General features: G+C 47.9%; 1 protein-coding gene across 1 annotated transcript in view; it reads left to right on the top strand.

Annotated features, from left to right (window-relative positions):
- The window catches only part of GPR26 (G protein-coupled receptor 26), a 31,134-nt gene extending 11,085 nt beyond the window's left edge, over nucleotides 1–20,049 (top strand). The window contains exon 3 of the mRNA XM_003255126.3: nucleotides 10,596–20,049. Coding sequence (XP_003255174.3) covers nucleotides 10,596–10,827 — 232 coding nt within the window. The 3' untranslated portion in view covers nucleotides 10,828–20,049. The remainder of the gene's footprint in view (nucleotides 1–10,595) is intronic.
- Nucleotides 20,050–24,411: the final 4,362 nt, after the last annotated feature.

The following is a 24,411-nucleotide window of genomic DNA, read 5'->3' as shown; positions in this document are numbered from 1 at the left end:
CCAGGAAACCTCATGAGTACAAAATATGTCTCTGGCAGAACCCCGCCGGGCCCCACTGCCACCACCCCTGCTGCTTCTGCCTTGGCTTTCTCATGTGTCTGGAGGAGCCATCCTAAGAACACCTCCTAAAGTGAGCACACACCCACTTTCCAGTTCAGCACATCTCTAGAGCACCTTTTCTGCGGAGCATAAAAGAATCCCTCCAGCGGAGGCGTGGGTCAGTGCGACCCCGGGAGTTCCCCTCTGCTGGGGACATTGACCTCGTAGTCCTCTAACCCAGATGGAGCACTGTGTCACGGGAAAGGCCCAGGCTCCACAGGTTCTGGGGCAGGAACGAGCTCTCACGGCTGGGACTTCACGGACAAGCCCTGTGAAGTGGGCCTGGCTGTTCAGGGCGACTGTCCAGGGAGAAGGGACAGCATGAGCCAGGTCTAGAGCTGTGCTGTCCAGCACGGCGGTCACCAGCAACAGGTGGCTACAGGGCACTTGAAACATGGCCTGTCCAAATAGATATGCTATAGGTTTAAAAACACATGAGCTCTGAGACTTAGCATGACACACTCTATATATGAAATTAATACATTTTTGGCCAGGGTCAGCAGCTGACACCTGTCATCCCAGGGCTTTGGGAGGCCAAGGTGGGAGGATTACTTGAGGCCAGGAGTTCGAGACCAGTCAGGACAACATAGTGAGACCTCTTTCTCTGAAAAAACATTTAAAATAATAACTAGTAATTTTATATATAGAATTCATAGTGAAATTATAAAGTTAAATAAAATATGTAATTAAAATTAATTGCACCTGTTTCTATTCACTAGCAGAACACTTCAGGTGACACCCGTGCCTGCCTTCTCTCTCTGTCGGCCCTCACTGGCCTGCGGTCAGGGAAGTCAGGGGTGCGAGGTGTGCCGGTGCCCTGTTCCCCACCCCCCTCCTCCTAGACCTTGAGCTGCTCATATCATCCTTCAGTGGCCAGGACCTCCATGTCAGCCACTGCAAGAGGATGCTCAGAACTTCCTCCTCCACCTTTCTGTCCCGTCAGGGCCCTGCTCCATGTCAGGGTTTATCTGGGAGTGTTTCCTGAGCGGTCAAATCAGTGTCTTCCTCCTTGGGGTCAGGAGGCCTGAAGGAAGGAGACATCAGACCCTGAAACAAGGCAGCAGGGAGAGGAGTGCAAAGCAAATAGAGCCTCCTGGTGAGTCCTCCTGCAATCACATGCTTCTCGGAGCCACCTGACCTTGCCAATCCCTCTACCCCCACATGGCTTCCACAATGTCCAACCAGATGCTTAGTCTTTAGGGTGGCTGGGAGCTCCCCCCCAGGCACACCCTGATGGGCTTCTGTGAATTTCTATTTACTGCACCAGGGGCCATCTGAGCCCCAGCTGTGCATGGGTGCAGCCAGGACCCCATCAGAGCTCCGCTTCCCCTGCCAGGACATGGACTGCCAGGCTGGGCAGGGTGTGGAGGGGACAGGATTAATCTCACAGCCACCTCCAGGGAGCCTGATGCAAACTCTTCCATCTTCCTCTGAGTCAGGGTTGAGAAACACACATTGCTTGTAAGAAGAAGCCAATCAATAGTAAGGAATCAATAAGATCACCCTGCAAAGCATTCAGCACAGTGTGGACTTATCATCCACCCTGGAATCCGGATCACTGACATTTCCAGTAGCAATTTTTTATTTTTCTGCTGTTCTTTTCAAGATGATTTTCAAGTGTAGACATGACCAGTCTCAGAAGAAGCTGAAGGCAGACCTCTGAAATGTAATTGAAGATTTAACTTCTTATAGAAAATGAGTCGTTGTGGAGAACCAAAAGCCATGGGTTTTGGAGGCAAAGGACCCCCTAAGCTATGACGTCATGCAGGGAGGGTGAGCTGGTTGCACCATGCAGACCAACTTTAACCCACTGCTGGTGACCAGCAGAGCACTGTGTTGAAAGCAATTCTGAAGCCAGGCTGGGATTAGCGGGAAAGTGGTAGGAATGGCTGAGAGGCACGCAAGCTTGAAGTTTTTCTTCCGTTTGCCAACTCGACTTTACATTAGAATCGCCTGGAGAGCTTTACATCCAAACCCTTATCTGGACCTCACACTGAACCAGTTCAGTTAGACTCCCTTGGTGTGGGGCTGGGCATGGGTGGCTTTAAGCCGCCTCAGATAATTCTAATGGCCAGCGTGCTGATAGCCATGTCTCTATTGCATCCCAACCCATTTTACTGCTGGAGTAACTGAGGACTGCGGTCAGGGAGTGTTTGAATAATTGCCCAGAGCTACGCATCTAGTCGGCAGTGGAACTGGACTTCCAACCTCACTGGGCTCTCCACCCGCCCCTCAGGCTCTCAGAGGCCTCTGGGGAGTCTTTGCAGACCCAGGTCTCCCCTCCTCTCTTGTGTAGATCTGTGGCTGTGGCATTAAAGCCCATGGCATGCAGAGAGTGCTCCCAAACCCCTTCCCCAGGATCTCTACCCACTCCCAAGGCAGATCTCCCGAGGCTTGCTGAGCGAGTCATACTCCTGGACTCCCATCAGCCCACTGCACTGCAGCTGCAATTGTGGACTGCAGCCCTGGGGCAGGCAGAAGCCTGGGGGGAACATCCAAGAGTAGGTCCTGGAAAGTTCTGGAGCTCCATATGGAGGAAGTCACTTCCTTGGCTGCACATATAGGCTCTCTTGAGAACAGTAGCCTGAGCTTCATCCCTCCAACCTGCCAGGTGCTCAGTGGTGGTGGCCCAGGGGCATTGAGCTCAGCTGTAGCCCCAGCACTAAAGAGGCAACACAGAAGATGTGGCAGGTGTGAACCCTGTTCTGGGTCAGATCCCTGAGATGGGGGACTCCTGGCCTAGATGGGATTAGTGGGGACCAGGAGGCAGCCCTTGGGTGGAGCTTGTTTGAGCTAAGAAATGTATTACCACAACAGGTGCAGCTGGATCTGATGTTGCTGTGCCTTCCACAGCACTCCACAGTTCTACAGCACCCCCAAGAGATGGACTGGGTGAGCAATGTGAGCTCCACTCTGCAAATGGGGGCACTAAGGCTCAGAGAGGAAACAGACTGCACAGGTCAATTAGCTAGAAAGACTCAGGGAACCGGGCAGCCTGAGCCCATCTGCAGATGCCACTGGGCAGCTCCAGGGCCACCTGGGCAGAAGGATGTCTCCCTTGCATGCAGCACCTCCTCATTGTTCTCTGCCTCCTCACTGTCCATAGAAATAAAAATCAAAACCCACCGAGGCAGTGGCACACTGATCCCGGGGAATTCAGAAAGGAAAAGTAAGGACAAGCTCTATCTCCTTAATTAATTCAGGAAGGTCCCTTCATTTTTAATCCTGTAAGTCCTCACTCTGTACCTGAAGCTGTACCAGAGCTGTCCAGACACCCTCTGCACCGAGTTAACATTCTCTTGGGTTTTTTTTTTTTTTCTTTTGAGACAGAGTCTCACTTTGTTGCCCAGCCTGGAGTGCAATAGTGCAATCTCAGCTCACTGCAACGTCCACTTCCCTGGTTCAAGTGATTCTCCTGCCTCAGCCACCCAAGTAGCTGGGACTGCAGGTGCGCACCATCAGGCTGGGTAGTTTTGGTATTTTTAGTAGAGACGGGGTTTCACCATGTTGGCCAGGCTGGTCTTGAATTCCTGACCTCAGGTAATCCACCTGCATCGGCCTCCCAAAGTACTGGGATTACAGGCATGAGCCACCGTGCCTGGCGCTAACATTCCCATTTTAAAGATGAGGAAACTGAGGCTCAGTCAGGTTCCACCCTTCCCCAATTCCATCAAGTGACTCAGCCTCAATTCTAGTGTTTTGCCTGAAACTGGTGCCCGTGCCCAGCCCCTCACAATGACCGCTCTGCTTCTCCTCTCAGTAGAAGCAAAGGTTCCTACTTTCCTCCCAGAGGGATGTGGGGAGACACATTGAGGCACGACCCACTCAGAAATGGAATGCTGCAGTTTCTGAGATTATTGAAACCAAGTTGTTCATGTGTCACTCACACCCTTCATTGAACTGTCAGCGCAGAAACTAATATTCCCCACAACTGCCCAGTGAATGTATCTAGGCAGCCGGCCTTGCCGCTTCCACCCGCCTTGTACCTTATAAATGGAGACGTGTCAAGAGTGTAGGTTGACGTCAGATGGCGGCTGGGAATGCTGGGAGCTGGGAGGCCAGGATATTGAGGAAGAGAGGAGGATTCTGCTGTAATATCTGCCACCCCTTTGAGTTGTTGGAGAAGATTCCACTGGCTGGGCGGGGGATTCCCTTCTCTTTGTCCCCCTTCTATTCACATTTGCCTGTTAACTTTCTCAGATAGGAAAGCATAAGTCTTGGGTCAAGTGTTTAAAAGAACCATTCCAGTGTTCCTATAGGTTCTCAAGCTTTCTATTGGAGAGCATGAAGTCTTTATAACCATAGCTGTCACTTAGTGAACATCTGCCAAGCACCTGGGGCTATCAGCGCATACCTTATTGCATCTGGGACAGCTTTACCAAGGTAAGTGCTAGAATCCTAGTCTCACAGAAGTTCAGAGAGGTGAGATGAGTTGCTCAAGGACATATGGGTAGGGAGTGACTGAGCCAAGAGTTAAAGGTCAGTGTCAGGCCAGTTGGCTGTAACTCAGCCTTTAGGCCATGCCACACCACCAAAGACTGGGGCAGGCACTGGAAACACAGAGAAGCCACATGTGTATGTTTTCGGCCTGATTTCCAGTAGGGCCACGCATAAGTCCCATGACATGAACTCAGATGGCCTCCAGGCTCCTGTGAGTGAAGCAGGCATTTGAGTTTCTCTAGCAAAATTGGTGGGTTTCCCTGCAGTCATCCCCAATCTCCCATGTCACTGACAGCAGCTTATGTAGCTGGAGTTCCCAAGAGACCATCAGCACTGGTAGCCAGAGCCACTGGCAGATGCAGTTGGCATCTCAGAAAGACAGGACATCCAACTCTACCAGCCGAAGAGCCACCTGCACTTGTTTACTGGGGCACATAAGGCCACAGTGGGAAACATATTTGCAAAGCTGCACCTTCACTCTTAATAGAAGTCTGACACCTCCAAGTCACAGTCACACAGGCTCTGTGTCCTCAAAGCCCGAGGTCACAGAGGACTCTTCCCAGAGTCTTTGAGCAGGGCCTGCACATCCACAACAGGTTCTCATCCAAAAGCTCAAATGACATATTTTCTGAATTAAAATCCTCATGTCTGGAAGCATTTGTAAGGCTATGCTCTCCGCAGTGATCTACGCTTACAAATAATTGTGGTTGTCGTAAATCACTGGAATCAGGCTTTGAGGCACTTGAAAATCTGACAGCACCATTATTGTGGCTTTTCAAAGTCAGGAAAATGTGTAGATGGGAGAGGGGTCTCATATGCAGGGGATTCCCAAAGATTGATATTCTATTAGTAAAATGACTTCTCCATTCTGTCTCGTAAAAATTTAAAGCATCAGCTCATTACTTCAAATACGCAGGTCTTCAAATATGCAAGCTGAGTTCTCTAGAAGTCTTGGGAAGACCGTGGGCTGGCTGTCCAAGGAATGTTCTGTGGCCCATGTTGCATTTAGTACACAACGTTTGTGTGTGTGTATACATGTGTATGTATGTATGTGTGTGCATGTGTTTATGTGGATGTGTGTGTACGTGCATGTGCATTTGTGTGAGTGAGAGAAGGAAAGAGGAAGAGAAAAGAGAGGAGAGATGATGGTGGCATAGAAGGTGTAAAAAGAGGGTGCTAATTTGTCACTTTAAATTCAGGATTTGAAAGTACAGGTGCTTGATCACATTGAGGAACGGGAACCTCAGTCAAGGAGGCCAGTGGGGCAGCCTGGCACCAGGAAGGCACATGGTTGCCGGCACCCACCTTCCAGTTTCAAATCCTGGTTCCTGCATGTTCCGGCTGTGTAGCTTTGACACTTCTCTGCCTTGGTTCCATCTTCTGTACCATAGGGAGAGTGATATTGGGGTCCTGAGATGGTCTCTGTGAAGCAGTTAAGGAGACACAGAGCCCCTGGGGGCCCACAGGAGGTGCTGGGTCAGGGGCTGCAGGGGTTACTGGTCCTGTTCTCACTTCGGAACTTGCTTCCCTTGGGGATTGTCATTGTGGAGCAAGATCAGGACACTGGTCTCTCCAGAGGTTCAGAGAAGGCCTTGGAGTTCTGGCAGACATGCCTCCCTCCTGCCTCCCGGGACCAGGACTGCCTAGACTGCTGGGTGGGAATGTGAGGTCCCCGTGGGTGAGGAGCAAGGGTGGGCAGCTTCCTGTCTCCATCAGCCCTGGACTGTGGCAGCCAGCTCAGATGCACCAGTCACCCACATCAGAGGGGCTTGTTACTGGACTGTGGCAGCCAGCTCAGACGTGCCAGTGACCCACATCAGAGGGGCTTGTTACTGAGAGAGGAGGCATGGCTCCATGGAATAGTTCCCTGGACAGCTATCAGAACATAGGAATGCAAGCACACAGGGTTTGGGGGTCTGGCAAGATCTGTGGGTATCTGCTCTGTGTCTCACCCTAAGTCAGAAAAATACATGTCTCTGTGCCCTGCTTCCTTTTCATCCACAAGTTCTGCACCCTGCAGCACTTTGTATCCTCTCCAAACCCACACACCCCAGGCTGCCATAGGGGCTGGGCTCCTGTGTCAGAATCCCCTGACATGCTTGGAAGAGGGGATCCTGGCCCCTCCCCAGCTCCGTCCCCTCCCTCCACCTGATGGGCTGACCGAGGGTGTAGACCTCACGCAGGGGACTTTCTGCGGGGAGCTGTGTCAGGGCAGGCATGTGTGCCTTTTGAGCACAGAAGCATGAACGTTTCCCCCTGAATGGAGCCTGATGCCCCAGAGAGCACACGGAAAGTCATCTTGTGCTCAGTGTAAGGTCGGGGCAGGTGGCAGGCAGCGATGTTTGTGGGGACAGGCCCTGATTTCTAGAGGGTGGCAAGGGGTGGCACCCTGCTCCTGCGGCTGCTAATCTTTATCAGATCTCCAGGGTTGATCTTGGCCTACACGAGCTCTAGGAGTGGGGTGGGGCTGGTTGATGCTGTTATGGCCAGGGGTCCCCAGAACAACCACACAACCACACAGCCTCCCCTGCTCCCCATGGGGTTCTTCAGGGGGCATCTTGGTTTGCTAGGGCTGCCATAACAGAGTACCACAAACCGAGCGGCTCTAACACAGAAAGACCTGTCACAGTTCCCGAGGCCAGAAGTCCAAGATCAAGGTGTTGGTTCCTTGTGAGGGCTGTGAAGAAGAGCCCACTCCAGGCATCCCCCGAGCTCCTGGTGGTTTGCTGGCCGTTTTTGGGTTCCTTTGCTTGCAGATGTCTCATCCTGATCTCTGCCTCCGTGTTCACACGGCACTCACCCTGTGTGTGTGTCTCTGTCCAAGTTTCTGCCTTTATGAGAACACCAATAGTACTGAATTAGGGGCCCGCCTTACTCCATTATGACCTGATTTGTATCTGAAACAATCTTATTTCTAAGTAAGATCACATTCCGACACTAAGGGTTAGGACTTCAACATGTGAATTTTTGGGGGAGACGCAATTCAACCCATAACGGGGGCCATGACAAAAGGAAGCCAGGTCCTGCTCTGTCAACACCTGAGCCCAATAACCCCTCACTGTAGGGCTCTCGGCCAGAACTGAGCAGGAGACAGGGCCTCACACTGGAGACTTCTGCTCTGCGAGCTGCCTCCCTCCCACGTCCCGTCCTGAGACCATCCACTAACTTTGACTGTGGAGGGGAAGGAGGGAGGGGGAAAGGCATTAAATAAACTGACCACATGGAGGAGGAGAGGCTCCCTTTAGCACACTGTGACCCTGCCCACTAGTGACATGTGACTGGGCAGAATCGTAACGCCCCTTTCCTGGAGGGAAGGGCACAAGGAAGGGGTGAGCAGAGCTAGATCTAGCAGGAAAACATGGACCGAATTGTCCCTCTCTAAAAGGTCGTCTGGAAGGGATCTGGTGCTTATCCAGATGCCTGCCCAGATCTGGAATTAGAAAGAAGTCACTGTGGCAATATGGAAACCCTTGCCTCTTCTCATCAACAAAAGGAGCTGGGGGCTGTCGGAGCTAGTGTGGAGCATAGCCAGCAGCCAGCCATGGCAGGCGCAGGGAGCCACCTGCATGGGGCCACGAGAAAGCAGCTCAGCCAGCCACAGCCGGGCCTGGAGGGGGCATCCCAGCTACCCCCGCCAGTGGCCACGTGGCAGCAGTGTCCAGGCCTGTATTCAGCCAAAGCATCTCTTTGCTTGGAGGCCCTGATAAAGGCCAGACATTGGCTTTTCAAAGCAGAAATTGTCATTGTGCACAGTGTGGAGGGGCAAGTGACCAAAGTTTCAGACAGCATATAGTGACCTCATGGGAAAGGGGTTCTTGGAGCCGGAAGGGACCCCAGAGCTTCCTTTGTAATGTCTGCAATGCTGAGATTCACATCTTGGCATAGCCACTAGCCAAGACTTGGACTGCAGTTAGATGGAGCTGGGCTTCCCATGCAGGAGACCCTGACTTGCTGCTCACCTCTCTGAGCCTTGATTTCCTCACCTGAGAAATGGGAATAATGATTCTCATTCTGCTGGATAATTGCATGGTTAGAGGTTGTACACACAAGTGCTTGGCCCAGACGAGACATTCAACTGGGAATGATGATATCTGAGCCAGGTGGAGAGCTCAGACTTGCCATGACATCTCTGAGAAGCAAATGCAATAGATTTTACCGCTTAATTATCTAAATGGTGAAATTTTAGATTGTCCTGAATAATTTTATTCTGTGAAATCTACAGAGCCTGCAAATAACGATTTCGATCTTGCTGGATGGTTTGATGGTATCTGGTTCTTTTAATAAATCCTTTTGGGATAGCCAAAATGCTAAGCCTGAAGTTAGCAATGTGTAAAAAACTATAGACATTTTGAAAAAGCAATTTGGCATCGCATAGCAACAACGTGTTGGCATTCAGCTAATTCATTATTATTATTAGGTGTGAATTCTAAATTCAGGTTTTTTTGTCCCTTTGAATTCACCACTTCTCAAAATAGATTTCTTAAAAGTACAGATTTCCTAAATGTTCACAGCTCCATTTCCCCATTCAGGCTCCCAAGCATATGAGAGGAGACATAGCCACAGTCCCCCACAGGGTCAGAGGGCAAAGGTAGACAGTGGGGCTGAAAATGGGATGCCAACTAGAGGGGCCTCAGAGTGGACTCCTTGAGAGCCTGTTCCAGAAAGGGGCATTTCTATGGAGGATCACGGTCCGCCAGCTTCCTCCTCCTCCTCTTCGCCAGCTCTACAGCCCAAAGAAGGCTTAAGAATAACCAACTAAAGATAGAAGCACTGAGTTCCAGCTCAAGCTCAGTTCTTTCTGTACCTGGGTCCTCACCTGGGCAGATCCCCAAGCTGAGAGCCACCACTGCCTTCTATCTGCAGGTACTCCAGGTAGAATACAGGTACTAGACCCCCAGTCACAGGGGAGTACATGTGCTGCACCTTCCATGGCCACTGACTTGCTGTGTGATGTCTGGCAATCCCTTTCGCTCTCTGGGCCTCAATTTTTTCATATGACATTAATGGGTGGAGGAGAGAGTGTTATATGATCTCCAGACTCTCCCAGCTCTGTGGGTCTTTTCTATTTCATGTTAATGCTGGATAATGTCCAAATACGGCCAAGGGTGCTGGACACACTTGAGAGAGTAAATGGCCTGATTTGGGTGGAGGCTAGAATTCTGTTGAAGGCTTTCCCTGACCTCATAACATGGTATTAGCACCCTTGCCTGGAGCTGTCTGGTGGCACCAAGAGGACTCTAAGATACATGGGCTGTGTCTTTCCCTGCCCCTTCACCAAAAGAATGAGGGTCCCTTTAGGATCACCTGAAACCGCGGCTATTGTCAAAGAGCACCAGGATCCCAACCCAGGGAAGAGGCCTTCCTTGCCAGCATTCTTTCCTGTGCATGACATACTTTGAGCTTTGCAAAATGTTTTCAAAATTGTCCTCAGCCCTTCCTTCCATGCAACTTCCTTAGGAACACAGAGCCAGGATCGGAAGCAAACAATGGGACCAGACTCTTCTAGTTAAAAGATCATTGAGACGATATTGTCCCACCTTTTTGTTTTTCACATGAGACATACAGGTCCAAGGAGTGAACAGAGGTGCCCAGGGCCATATGACAAGTCAGCAGCAGAGTTGGCGACAAAGCCAGGACAGCCAGCTATTAGCTAATAGCTGGGTTCTCGATGCAGCTTGGATTTCAGAGTCAGACAGACCTGGGTTCAAATCCTGCCTTTACAATTACTGGCCATGTGACCTTGGGCAAAGTATTTAACCTCCTGGGACATCTGTTTCCTTGCATGTAACACACAGATGGTCATATCTCCCAGCGCTCAGCAAAATCACATACGGAAAGTGCTTAACACAGTGTGTAGAATAAAATACAGCCTGTTCACCATCATCATCATGATTGGTGTAAACTGTTATCATTGTTATTTGAGGAGGCAGTCTCAGATAAATTGAGGGTTGGGCTGGGAAACCGTTGTCTGCAGGGCACAGACAGGCCCTGGCCCACGGCCACTCCAGGCGGTGCTTAGCTACGTCCTCATTAACAGCTTCCCTGTCTCTCTGCAGGCTAGTGGAGCTCTTCTCCACGGTGCCCATCGGCTCCCACTGGGGGGTGCTGTCCAAGTGCTTGGCGTACAGCAAGGCCGCATCCGACCCCTTTGTGTACTCCTTACTGCGACACCAGTACCGCAAAAGCTGCAAGGAGATTCTGAACAGGCTCCTGCACAGACGCTCCATCCACTCCTCTGGCCTCACAGGCGACTCTCACAGCCAGAACATTCTGCCGGTGTCTGAGTGAAGGACCACGCTCCTGCTGAAGAGTTTAGAATGAGGCAGCGGTGAGAAGAAGGGTTGGAGGGCGTGGGGGCCCCTGGGTGGACACCACCAGCCGCCAGTCCCTGGCATGCCCAGTGATCCTGGTTCCCTGGCTTGTAGGGGCTCCAGAGCCTGCTTCCTGGTTCCTCAAGGGCAGACATTGGACACTCCTTATTTGTCACCAAAGGATGACTGTGGGCCGTGTGCTGGCCTTTCTTTCTAAGAAGCTGCTTTGAGCTCCTGGACTCACCTGAGGCTCCCTGGGGGATGACACTCAGTTCTGTCACTGTCAAGGATGCAGAGAGCTGGTGGTAGGTGGGAAGCATGGTGTCCACCTGCCTGCTGACCACTGGATGCTGCTCCATGCTGAAGAAAAGTGACAGTCTCCAGGGGACATTTCAGCCATGCTGAAAGGGAGGCTGGCAGTGGTCATTTGGCCTGGATCTAACATGGCACCTCGTCTCCACAGGGTAGTGGTGGCTGCTTCAACCCAAATATTATTCAGCTGGTACTAATGACATTGTGCCCAGCTGGGACTCTTGGGCTGTGTGCCTGAGGGAAAATGTTTCACAACTAGTGGCTGCCCAATTGCTGCTGACCAGTTGTCTTAGAAATGGTCAATTGGATTCAACTTTTGTCCTCTCCTTCCCCCTAAAAGCGAATGTTTGTGTGTGCAGACAATCTTAGCATGAAAATGGTTTAAATAGGCTGGTCCTACATGTATTAGGTTCTTTCAAGTTTGACTGGGAGGTCACCTTTTTCTGATTTACAAGTCCTAATTGTCGGAGCTCAGTAAAGGCAGGAGGAAAGTGGCCGGTTGGTCCTCCCCTCCCCCTGTTTGTGGCCTGAATTTACAGGAAGTGTTTCACCTTGTCTTCTGCATCTTATCTGGCATGTCCTGGGAGATGGATGGGCAAGAACTGGCCTGAGCAGGGATTTTTGCCTTGATTTTAAGTCACTGGGTTCCATTGTCCTGGCACCTCCATTTCCTTAGTTTCTGTAAGCCTATTAACAGAAGGTAGAGGCTGTTCAAGGTTATCAAGAAAGTGCCCTGTGCTAGTGATGAGACAGTGAAATTTTTGTTTTTTCGAGATGGGAGTTTCACTCTTATTGCCCAGGCTAGAGTGCAATGGTGCGATCTAGGCTCACCGCAACCTCCGCCTTCCAGGTTCAAGCGATTAGAGACAGTGAAATTTTTATGGAATACTGCACCTATAAAACACATGCCAATCTGTTAGCAGTCCTGACTTGATTTAATAAAAACCAAGGAGACCCACCCCTGCTTTCTGGCCATCTCTTCTTTGTCTACCATTTCAGATTGACTTGTGAATACTCAGAGCAGTTGTTTTTCAATCCTCCACTCTAAGTGATTCCTCCAGGGTGGGAAGCACGGGGAGCAATGGAATCAGATGGCTCATTCTCTCCTGCCAGCTCTTTACATCCTAACTTTGGAGGTATAGAAGGAAGGATGTAGTCCAACGGGAAGGAAGTGAAGAGTCTATTGGTTTTTACTTCTAGGCAGTCCCAATTTTTAAAGGCAGAGAAGTATCTGCATCTTTATTTGAAAAGATGTCTTATTAACTCTTAGCTCCTCAGTTAGAAAACAATTCACCTGGCTTAGTCTTATCTAGTTTCAAAGTTTCTGTGGAGACTAGAATGGAGACAGGTGTAGCTTCCAAGGAGGCCTTGGCATCTTGCAGTTGCTGTCAGAGATGGGCTCATATCTGCTTGGGGAAGCCAATGGGGCACGATCCTTCCCAATTTCATGATCTGGGGCATCATGTTGGTAGCTGGAAATCAGCCACGGTGGGAGTGTTTATACCATGAAAATCAGCAAATTCTGTAAATCAGGCCTTTTGCCCCACAGAGAGCTGATTGTGAAACATCTACTAGCACACCACTGCCAGACATGACTCTGTGTGTCCCTGAAACAAAATTGCTCTGGCTCAGAGCTCCTTTGGCCACTCATATTACAATAGCGACAGACATTTGCTTCCTGGTGGCAAGTAGCTGTGCACCCTCCAACATCCCAACCCCAGAAGGACCAGTGGGATTGAAAACCAGCAGAAGCCAACACAGGATGCACAGCTGACTTGGAGGAGAGTAGCTCCCTTCTCACACAAACGCTTTCAAAGTTGGGCAAAAGTGGCCCAGTGCATGAGGTCAGTCGACAGCCAAATTCCAGCAGCAAAATATATTTTCATCAATATCACTTTGGGAGAATAACTGTGGCACATGCTCTTTCTGCCTTCTCTGTACTGTATAGGCAACATGTTGTACTCCCAGTAGCAACTAGATCTCTTTTACCTCTTCTTTAGCCAAGAAGCAAGATCTGTCACCCACAACATCACATATCTTGAAAAGATGCTTTTCATAATTTTCACTATACCTCTAAAACCAATTGTACCGGCATCACGTAGACAAAAACTCCAGATAAGTCCATTGATTCGGTATTTTCATTATTATTTGGACACATAAATTAAATCCCAAGGGAAAGTGAGAAGAAAATTAATGTATTAGCAACCAGTGTTAGCCAACTCTGCTGTAATTACCTTTAGATAAATGTTTATTTTCATCTCTATACAGTCTATCAAATTTACCCCCTGGCTTTATTACTCCCAGTTGAATTATCTACCTCATTTTGTTAATTTAATTTATCGAAGGTAACATTGTTTTCTCAGGTATAACACATAGAAACACCAAGATTTTCAGCATCTGAATCAAACTAAAACTACTTGCTTGACTTCACTCCAGGATGAGACTTGACCTTTAAGGCCCAAACTCTGGTGAACTGTTGGACTGGGTGGAAATCTTTCAAGAAGCTTGAAAATAAGGCCATAAAGGAGGGGCTTTCAAATTCCTAAATCCATATATAGGGCTGAGTTCCTAGTCCTACACAATCAGAATTTGCCTTTTTAAGTCACCCTGCAACTATTCTGGCTTTTTATATGGCACCTTTCTGAGGGAGGGGATTTTACAGCTGAGGGACCTCCAAAGGGAACGTCCATTTGCATGTGTGCCCTGGTATTTAGGGTTTGTCTCGTGGTCAGCTCGCCTCTCAAAGATCGCTCACCAATCACCTGCCTGTTTTTACTTAGAAAGCAGGCTTGGGCAGGAGGGGAAATGGATTTGAACCATCTTAGACCAACTCTATCTCTTCTAGGACTCAGCTCAGCCTCCTGTCCCCATGAGCAATAAAACTGTCTCCTTATGTCTGTGAAATTCGTTTTCTTTTTCATGGTGCCTTTCTTTCTAAGAAAAGATGGAAAGAATGGGGCCAGGTTCATGTCCTGGTTGTCACCCTTTTACATGCTTGGGTGCAGGTAGATGAGGCCTTCCCTTGGCTGCAGTGTGACCCTTGGAGGAACCAAAGGCTGTGTATTGTTAGAATTTAGCCCAGATGCAGGCTAAACTAACTTGCCCGAGTTTAATGAGGATATTTTATCAGGTGCCAGGAATCCCTTGGGTCAGCTCCTATCCTCTGGACTGGGAGCACCATGGGAAAAGGAGGTCCGAGTCATATTTAGGGCCTCATGTGTCTGGAAGGGAGCCATTAGCTCTTAAATTACTATTCACAGAAGTCACCATGGAAGGTTGTTTAAAATGCAGATTCCAGCATCCCCTCCTCAGAGATCAATTTCAGCAGGGCCAGGCAGGACCTGGGTTTCTGCACTTTTAATCACCAATGCCCAGGTAACTGATAGGCATTGTCTTCAAACCATCCCCTAAGGAAAAATTATCTTAGACACTTGGATAAGCTCTATAGAAAACTGAGTGTTTCTATTAATAACTGTCTAGGTTTCAATTGTCTTGTATCTTTCCCTAATTCTCCAAACAGTTCGATCTCCAGCTTTATTCAATGCTGGGCCATTTTGTTCTTGGAGGGACAAAATTGACCTCTCCATGAAATTGCAAAAACCCTTCTTCATTCCTTTCTAAGGGGCTCCAGGTCATAAGGATGAGATATATTTGGGGTACTGGCAGAGGATGGCAGTGCTGGCTGGCTCTGAGCCAGGAAGCCTTGTTAGAGGGAGGGACTGTTGCATTCAGAGGGGTCCCTTTGGGGGCACTTGCTTGGGTCTTGGATCAAACTCTACTGGGGCAGCCTGGCTGTGGGAGGTGATGACGTCTGCCACCCCTGCCACTACCCAGAGCTTGTCCTGCCCTCTTCCCAGCCAGCTTCACACACAGGAACTGAGCCAGGCTGGGGCAAGGTCAGCAAGAGATAGTTCTGCATGCCAGTCTCTGGGTGTGGGTCTTTTGTTGGCTCCCAGCTCATCCCGTGTGGCTGACCCTTCCAGGTCACTTGGAGCAGCCAGTAATGACAGTGTCCTAACAGCTGGTGGGTATGGAGGAAAGACTAGACATCAGGCTATGGACTCACATGGAGGGCCCTGGTGTTGGCTCTGGGACCTGGGCTGGGCCGGACCTGGGGGGAAGGTGGGTGGAGCTTGGCCTCTGCAGTTTGCGCTTGCAGGTTCAGGGGAGAAAGTTGTCTGAGATCAGGGTTTAGGGGTAGTGTTTCCCATTAATCTTCATCATAATCTTTTGATGTAGGTGCTGTTATTATCTCTACGTTACAGATCTGGGAGGATTTGAAAGTCCCGGAGACAGGGAGGTTTTGGGGAGAATGCAAAACAGGGCAGGGCTCTCAAGGAGGGTGGGCCAGTGACCATGGGGAAACTGAGTGTTTCTATTAATAAGTATCTAAGTTTCAATTGCTTGTATCTTTCCCTAATTCTCCAAATGGTTCAATCTCCAGTTTTATTCAAGGGCTGGGCCATTTTGTTCTCAGAGGGACAAAATTGATCTCTCCATGAAATCACCTGCATCTCACTCTGGGCAGCTCTAGGCTCAGCAGATGTTTTTCTGCCATCAGGAAACAGCCCCTTACTCTCAGCTCCTGCGCTAACACCCATACCCACCAGCTGGGCCTTGGGACCTCTCCCAACATATGGCTGCCACTTGCTTGGGAAGGAATTCTCTAGACTCATCTTACTTTGTATGTGTTTCTAGGGGAATTCTGAGGGAAGAAGCTTTGCAGCAACCTCTGTGCCCAGAACATATGGCTCACAAGCCCTTTGCACTGACAGGGCATCTGTCTAATTGTTTTAGTGTGTGAGGCTCATTGTCAACCTGGATTTCCCTGAAACTCTGGGCCAGCAGCGCCCAGGAGCATCAGTAGGACCCAGCATTTACCCTGGCACCAAAGTGGACCTCTTAGCACCTTGCAGCCAGGAGAACTGACTTAGAGGGCCCTGGTGTTGGCTCTGGGACCTGGGCTGAGATGGACTCGGGGAGAGGCTGGGTGGAGCTTGGCCTCTACAGTTTGTTCTTGCAGATTCAGGGGAGAAAGTGGTCTGAGAGCAGTGTGGTTTGTAAGTTCCCCAACTTCCCCGCTGGCTCACACTGTCTCCCCAGACCAATGGCCTATTAGCCCCCAAAAAGTTAGTCCAACCCCAGGCCAGCTGCCTTTGCTCTGCTGTAGCCTAAGTTCTGGCCTGGTCAAAGGAAGGTGGCTCCTGCCTCCTTGCACCTCATTCCACAAATGCGGAGTGAAAGAGCAGGAGCCAGACACTTTTGGGGGTTGACTGTCTAGAAAGGAGGAATCAGAGGTCCCAAGGAACACAGTCGTGCAACTTCCTAGGAAATCTGCATCAGGAGAAAGAAGCGGCTAGGACACATGCTGGCTTCGCTCAGCCTGGCCAAGACATCACTGTGCAGAAGAAGAGATCTGTCAGGGGTCCAGAGGAGTGGAGTCCTGGAGCCTCTGGGAGGGTGGCATGTGGCAGCTGCAGGCTGTGGTCCAGAACTATGAGCAGACTTGCCTGTCACTCTCCGAACATTTACTGAACACCTACTGCATGCCAGGCCCTGTGCTTTGTCAGGCTCTGGGGGAGACAGGTCATTACTCTGCAATGTGGGAAGCGGGGCTGCCCTGGAAGTGTGTACTCAGTGCTGTGGGGGTACAGAGGGAGGGCTGGAGAACTTAGCTGGTGGGAAAGTAGGGTTCTGGAAGGCTTCTCAGAGGTGGTGGCATTGGGCCAGAACTTACAGTAGGGAAGAGCATGTGGCAAGGCACAGAAGAGATGGGAGCCTGCCTGGTGAGGGGTCCAGTGGTGACAGAGCTCAGTGTGGGTCCAGAGATGGTGTCAGGTGAGGGCTGAGAGGGAGGGCAAGTGCCCCTTGAGATGGGCTGAACATGATGATGATCTGTGGCCAGTGGGAGATGATAGAAGTCTTGAGGTTGGGAATATAAGAATTAGGTCTCTTTTAGAAAGAGAGGACATGGAGAAAATCCATATGTTTTTAGCTGCCAAAAAAGAGAAGGAAGAAAGAAAAGGAATAAGAAGAGAAGCAAGACAGAAAAGAAGAAAAGAAGGAAGAATGGGAAAGGAAGGAAGGAGAGAAGGAAGGAAAAACAAAGGAAGGAGAAAAAGGGAAGGAAAGAAGGAAGAAAGGAAAAAAGGAAGGAGGGAGGGGAGGAGGGAAGAGAAAAGGAAGGAAGGAAGGAGTCCTAGCCACTTCTTTCTCCTGATGCAGATTCCCTAGGAAGTTGAACGAAGAAGGAAGGAAGGAAGGAAAGAAAGAGAGAAGGAAGGAAAACGAATCTCATTCATTGTGAGGGGCATCTTCATTACACGGCGTGGGGAGGGAAGCATAATTCACTCTCAAGAAACCAACCACATCAGCCAGGGCACATCTTCTGACAATATCCTGAAGGGGGCGAATGTTTGTCTTCGGTAGGGAGTGCTACACATTTAATATCAATGCAGGGTCCTGATGGGCACTGCCATATACCCCCAGGACAAACGGAAAAATCCACACAGCAGAAACAAGCAGTTGGCAAAAGCTGTCCTCGTGCTACTTGGCAATTCAATCACCCTCCCTTTACTCCCACACCTATCTCCGGGTGTTGCACAGTTTGCCCGTACAGTGTGTCATGTAAATAGCATCTAGCATTTAAAGGTCAAATTTGATGAGTCTAATCAATCTTAGCAGTGTTCTAGTTCACGTATACCCATATTTAAGGACTTTTAAAGTAATTTGGATTTTTAACTCAAAAGACGATGTGTACCCCTTGGGGCATGCGTGTGTTCTTAGGAACACCAGCGTGTGGTATTTCCTGCGTCCTCTCACGCATGCTCAGCATGTCACTGTTGTACTCGTTCCCTGGCACGGAAGAATTGTTGCACGTCTTTAATAGAAGCCAAAGCCCATGATTTGATGGTTTCAAGAGCCTAAAATCTGTATTTGGAAAGAGGAAGTCTACTCCGAACTGTGAGAGTTAGAGTATCACCATCAAGGCCCAAGGCTTCGGTCTTATCCCAGACAATCCTCAGGGATTGGGTTTGGTGTTGGGGGAGAATTGGATGCCATCACATTGACACTCAACTGATTGGGTGACCCAAGATGGTCAGTTTCCTAAGGACCAGACCATAGTGACTGCTCATGCATCGACTGAAATACCAAACACCCTGCACCAAAAGACTCAGCTTGACATTGCCTTGCACTCAACTCATGTATTACCAAACCTTTGCTTGAATTATTAATAGTAACCAAACTCTCTGCTCTAACAACCTTCGAATGTCAAGTTCCCTTGCAAGCTGAAATTGTTCCAAACCTCAACACTCCTGTTTTACAACAAACATGTAAATACAACCTTTCTTGGAGTGCAGAAACATTTGTGGAGTCTGGTGTGCCTCCAACCCCATCAGGATTTCCCCAGGGAAAAATGGCTAACTCTGGATCACAAACAGCACAAATTAAAAAGGTGCCTTGCCTGATGCCCATTACCACCTGGGGTGGTTTTTCTAGACACTGGAATAGGCCAGACTTAATTTTCTAAGGCTCATCTGGGAGAAGGATCAAATCCTGCCATCTGGATGTGCATTATTCATGCTGGTGTTTGGTGAGGAAGCTCCTAGGAATGCATAGATCTCTCCTTCTGCCATAGTATGTCGTGTGTAGTGGATGCCAGTAGACAACTTTAGCCACTCCCGCCCATCCTTCTTCATGGAACACACTCATTTCCCCACACGGAGGCTTTACTCTGCCTAGTGTCCAATGGGAGAACCATCCCTTCCCTTTAGTGAGAGGACAGTTGGCTAAATGCTATCCTCAGTCCTCCTGGAGGCTCCTAGTAATGAGGGCACTGAACACCAATTCTTTAGATTCCTTGAATTTCCATAGATTCTATTTTTTTCATGTCTGTGCAAAGTGGGGTGGGGAACTCACACCAACCATAGCTTGGGGCATCCAGACAGTGGCTAGTAGATGATAGAAGGGAGTCCAATTAAGGAAACCTAAGGTATGTGCCAGCTGGTTTAGCGTTCAATATGGAAATGCACTTTATATTTATTTGCACACATCAAGAATACTTTTGGAAACCAGCATTTAGAAAAATAAAAGACATTTCTTTCCTGGGGACAAAGTGACCTGCAAATGATTGGTTTCTGTACAATGTTGCAATCCCTTAATGTCAGACTCTTAGGAAAATGGGTGGAACATCTGTGTGTTTGTGTTGGAGTGAATGTGCCCATAACCCTGTGCTCCCATGAGTCTGTGTGCCTGTGATCATATGCATGTGGGTGAATGTTTGTGTGCCCATGATTATATGCATACGGGTGAATGTTGTTTGTGTGCCCATGAGTATATGCATACGGGTGAATGTTTGTGTGCCCATGAGTATATGCATATGGATGAATGTTTGTGTGCCCACGAGTATATGCATATGGGTATATGTTTGTGTGCCCGTGATTATATGCATACAGGTGAATGTTTGTGTGCCCGTGATTATATGCATGTGGGTGAATGTTCATGAACACAAACAGCTACGCTCGGAGTAGAAAACAAATGAAGCAAAAGTTTAGCATCCTCTCGTGTGTCAACATTGTAGTTTTACATTTACTTTCTTCTAATCTGTTAAACATAAGTATGGCTCCATTTTTTTAGTAGTACCAGAAGCCCTCCCAATACGGCAATATTACCTTCTGTGTAATCCACTTGCCAACAGCTGTTTTCTGTTGAAATGGGACTCAAGAATTTTGAATCCAAGGCCAATGCTGCCTGCTCTGTTTACAATGGTTTGTGTTTCGTGGATACATATCAAATGCTGTAATATATTTTTATGATAGAATTGATGGTTAATACAGGGAAAAAGTATATATTGTGATTCTGTCCAATAAAGCCTCCTGTTATAAAATCTCATGCACACTTTTGATGACCTGATGTAAACACATTTTTAGGTACAGGTTAATTGCCAGAAATGTTACTTTCGCGTAATTTCATGGTGACACCAAAGTTTCTATTTCTTCTCTTTCCTGTCTTCCAATATTGTACCCCTTTTCTCTCCCATTTCCAATGCCCCAGGTGCTCCTGCCCACCCCCGCAGCCTTCTGAGTAGTAGGTATTCATCCTTTGGGGGCCATCTCTTAACTTGCCCAAAACCACAGCAGCCCTCCCCTTCCCAAACACCCCTGACCAGGGGGATGCATATTCCCCACCCTCTCAAATACCTTGCAATTTTTGCCACTTTGGCCCAGTTCCTCAGGCTTTGCTAGATGACTAATTAACTTCTTGGATCTCAGAAACAGAGTAGGAGGGGCCTGGGAGAAGAAGGACCAGACTTCTTGGTTGCCTGCTGTGTGGTTGGCACTTTACTAGGGGTCTTGGCTATAGTTTCTCATTGAAGAGCTCCAGAGGTTGGGCTTCTCAATTAGTAGATGCAGGGACTGAGTTCAGAGAGGTTAAATGACTTGCCCAGGATCAAACAGTAAGGGGGCATAGAGATTTGAACTCAGGTGTGACTGATACTAAACTCCTATTTTTACCAAATCCATGAAGACGCTTCCTGAACTTACAGATGATTCAACAAAGGCCTCTCCTTTACAGTTGGGGAGACTGATGCATAGAGAAGGAACTGACTTCCTGATATCAGATACTAGAATTCATATGTCCTAGGATCTTAGGCAAGTTGCTCCATTCTTTCAAAACTCTACTATTTTCTGGTTCAAATATCAGATTTGCCTCTTTCTATCCTAGAACATTCCCCTTTCTGTGGCACCATTTCCTCCCCTCCAAATGGGGAGAAGGACCCTCTATTCCTCAAGGTCTTGTGAGGATTAAATCAGCATGGCACATAAAGCACATAGCAGGTGCCTCACATCTGCAGACACCAGAGGCCCAATCCACATCACAGTGGCTCTCACGGGACTGGGGTCCCCCAGGCCTCAGCTACTGCTTCCTTAGGACAGTACTTCCTTCTCAGCCAAAGAATTAACATAAAATTAATATCCTAACATGAGCAGGGACTAAGAGCCAGAGCACACATGATCAAATTACCAGCATTGCCACTAACTGGCTGTACCACCTAGAATGAGTGACTTATCCTCTCTGTGCCTCAGTTTCCTTGTGGATAACACTGGCTAGCATCACTACTGAGTCATCATGCTTCAGGCACTCAGAACAGTGCTTGACACGGGGTTAGCTGCACAGTCAACATTGCCAGTCAGCCTTAGTGCTGTCTTTTTAGATAGCACTCTGTCTCCATAGGGGGGGTGTAAAGGCAGGCATGGGAGAGATTGTGGATAAGGGGACTGGGCTGGGGCTCCTTAACCTTGTTCACACCCATAGTGCTTACAACATTGCAGCTTGATCCATTTCTGAGTGAATTTGCACAGCAGTCTCAAGCCTGACACTGGGGCCAGGTATTTGAGCAAGAAGATCCAGATGTGATGCAGCTGGGTATCCCGTGGTGCTCGATGGCCCAGCACCCACCTGGGACTAATGCAGTTGATTCTAACTTCACTAGGCCCGTAGAGAATGGACATTGTGTATGGGGCTTCACTCCTGGGAAGTGAAGGAGTGGCAAGGGCCCCACAAACATTCTCTTAGAATGGGCTCCAGGCCACTGTTCTGAGCAGACAGACCTCTTCTTGCCCTCCCGTGCTGAATTTGGCTGTCTTCAGGGGAGTTGTAAGTTTTCTTGTAGGTCAGCCCAGCCCCAGAAGAAAAAGGAATCAGGAAAGCTGCTGTATCTGGGAATGGGAAAGGGATGCTTCAGTCTGTGGGGGCCACTCTCCCAGCATGGGAGCATCTCTAGTATCAGCTCCAGGGGAAGACCCTTATGCTGCCTAATGCTGTAAGTAGCTACCTACCTTGAACACCTATCCAGTCCCAGATGCTGCACTAAATATTCCAAAAACACCATCTCATTTAATATCTCAATATTCCCATGAGATGAGTGTTTTTCTTATCCCATTTTACCACTGAGGAGCCTCCAGGGATAGAGCAACTTGTGCAAGGTCACACACAACTGCTCCCAGAAAGGCCAGCTCCATCTCTCTAGCTCCTAATGCCTCTCCCTTCTGCAGGGCCCCCACAGGCAAGCTCGGGGGCACCCAGGGAACCACTGTCCCAGTATCAATATCCACACTGTGACTTATACTCCCTCTTTGCTGACTTTCAACAAGAGTTTAAGATGGATATTTACAGAGTCACATTCCATCTTGGCTTCTAACTTATGTCATTTGGCCTGATACAAGGCTCTTCACTCTCTTAGCTGTAATTTTCTCAACTTTAAAAATAAAGCTGGGTGTAAGATTAGACATAGAAACCAATAGAATAGAGTCCAGAAATAGACTGACCCAGAGATGATCAATTGACTCCAACAAAGACGCTAGGATAAGTCGGTGGGGGAAAGGATAGTTTTTCATCCTATGGTGTTGGAATAGCCACATTCCAAAAATAAATAAATAGACAGACCCCTACCCATCCCTCACCCTATGTGCTGAGCTTAACTTGAATTGTCTCAAGACCCAAATGTAAAGATGGAAAATATAAAACTTTCAGAAGAAAACATAGGAGAAAATCTTTGCAACTTTGAGGCATGCAAATATGTCTTTGATAGAGTGCGAAAAGCATTAACTGTAAAATTAAAAATTGATGAATTAGAAATTCATCAAAATAAAAAACTTCTGCTCTTGAAATACAATTTAAAAAATGAAAAGACAAGCTACAGAATGGAGAAAATATTTGCAATACATAGTCTGGCAAAAGAATGGTATCCAGAATACATAAGACAAATAACCTGTTAAAAATGAGCAAAAGATTTAGGCCATGCTTCCAAAAAAAGATATGCCAGTGGCCAAACAAGCATATGAAAAGATCTCAACATGATTAGCCATCAGGAAACTGCAAATTCAAACCACAATGAGATACCACTACATACCCATTGAAATGGCTAAAATTAAAGATCAACAATACTAGGTGTTGAAGAGAATGTGGAACAACTGAAACTCCCACACATTGTTTTTGGGAATACAAAATGATACAATCATTTTGTATCTTGTGAAAGAATGTTCACAGTAGCTTTATTTGTAATAAACAAGTGTCTACTTTAATTGTACTGGTGGTTTTGCAAGTATATACATTTATTAGAGCTCATAGGGTTGCAACACTTTAAATGGGTGCATTTGATTGTATTTAAATTATGGCAGAATAGAGTTGACTTAACAACAAGGAAAGCTGTTTCTCTTAAAGGTAAACATTAACTTACTATATGACTCAATAACTCTACTCCTAGGTTTTGTTCCAGGAGAAATGAAAATGTGTCTGCAGAAAGAATGTTCACCGTAGCTTTATTTGTAATAAACAAAAACTGAAAACAACCCAAATGTCCATCAAACAATTGTAGTATATTCTGTTTTATTCCATTTATATGAAATGCTAAAAAAAAAAAAAAGACTAATCTACAGTAACAAAAAATAGATCAATGGTTATTTATGTTTGGGATGGTAGAGATTATAAAGATGCACAAAACCGGTGTTTTGGGGGTGACGGAAATATCGTGTACTTTTTTTTTCTTTTTTTTTTAAGACAGATTTTCACTCTTGTTGCCCAGGCTGGAGTGCAATGGCGCAATCTCAGCTCACCGCCACCTCCACCTCCCGGGTTCAAGTGATTCTCCTGCCTCAGCCTCCCAAGTAGCTGGGATTACAGGCATGCACCACCACGCTCAGCTAATTTGTGCATTTTTAGTAGAGACAGGGTTTCTCCATGTTGGTCAGTCTGCTCTTGAACTCCTGACCTCAAGTGATCCACCTGCCTTGGCCTCCCAAAGTGCTGGGATTACAGGCGTGAGCCGCCGTGCCCGGCCAAGGGAATATTGTGTAATTTAACTGCACTGGTGATTATGCAAATATTTTGTTAGAGCTCATAGGGTCGCAACACTTTATATTGGTGCATTTTACTGTATATAAATTATGGCAAAAAAAGTTGATTTAATAACAAGGAAAGCTGTTTCTCTCTAAGATCTCTTCTAGCTCCTGGAAACCTAGACAAATATGCAGAATTACCTTCTCCTCATTATGAAAATTCTTCGCTTTTTCACACTGCCTCAAATTCTCCCAATAAAATGAAATTCATCTATGTTAACTCATCTTCCTTTAGAGCAGGGGTCTTTAACCTTTTGTGTGGGCCTGTTGCCAGCCTGGGAAACCTATGGACTCCTCCAAATAACACATTTCAAAGAAGGAGGTAAAATAGATAAGATTTCAAAGGAAGC

Source organism: Nomascus leucogenys, chromosome 3 (genome assembly GCF_006542625.1).
Source record: "Nomascus leucogenys isolate Asia chromosome 3, Asia_NLE_v1, whole genome shotgun sequence".
Classification (NCBI taxonomy): Eukaryota; Metazoa; Chordata; class Mammalia; order Primates; family Hylobatidae; genus Nomascus; species Nomascus leucogenys.
The sequence above is the reverse complement of the archived record's forward strand: the minus strand, read 5'-3'. Positions and strand labels throughout refer to the sequence as shown.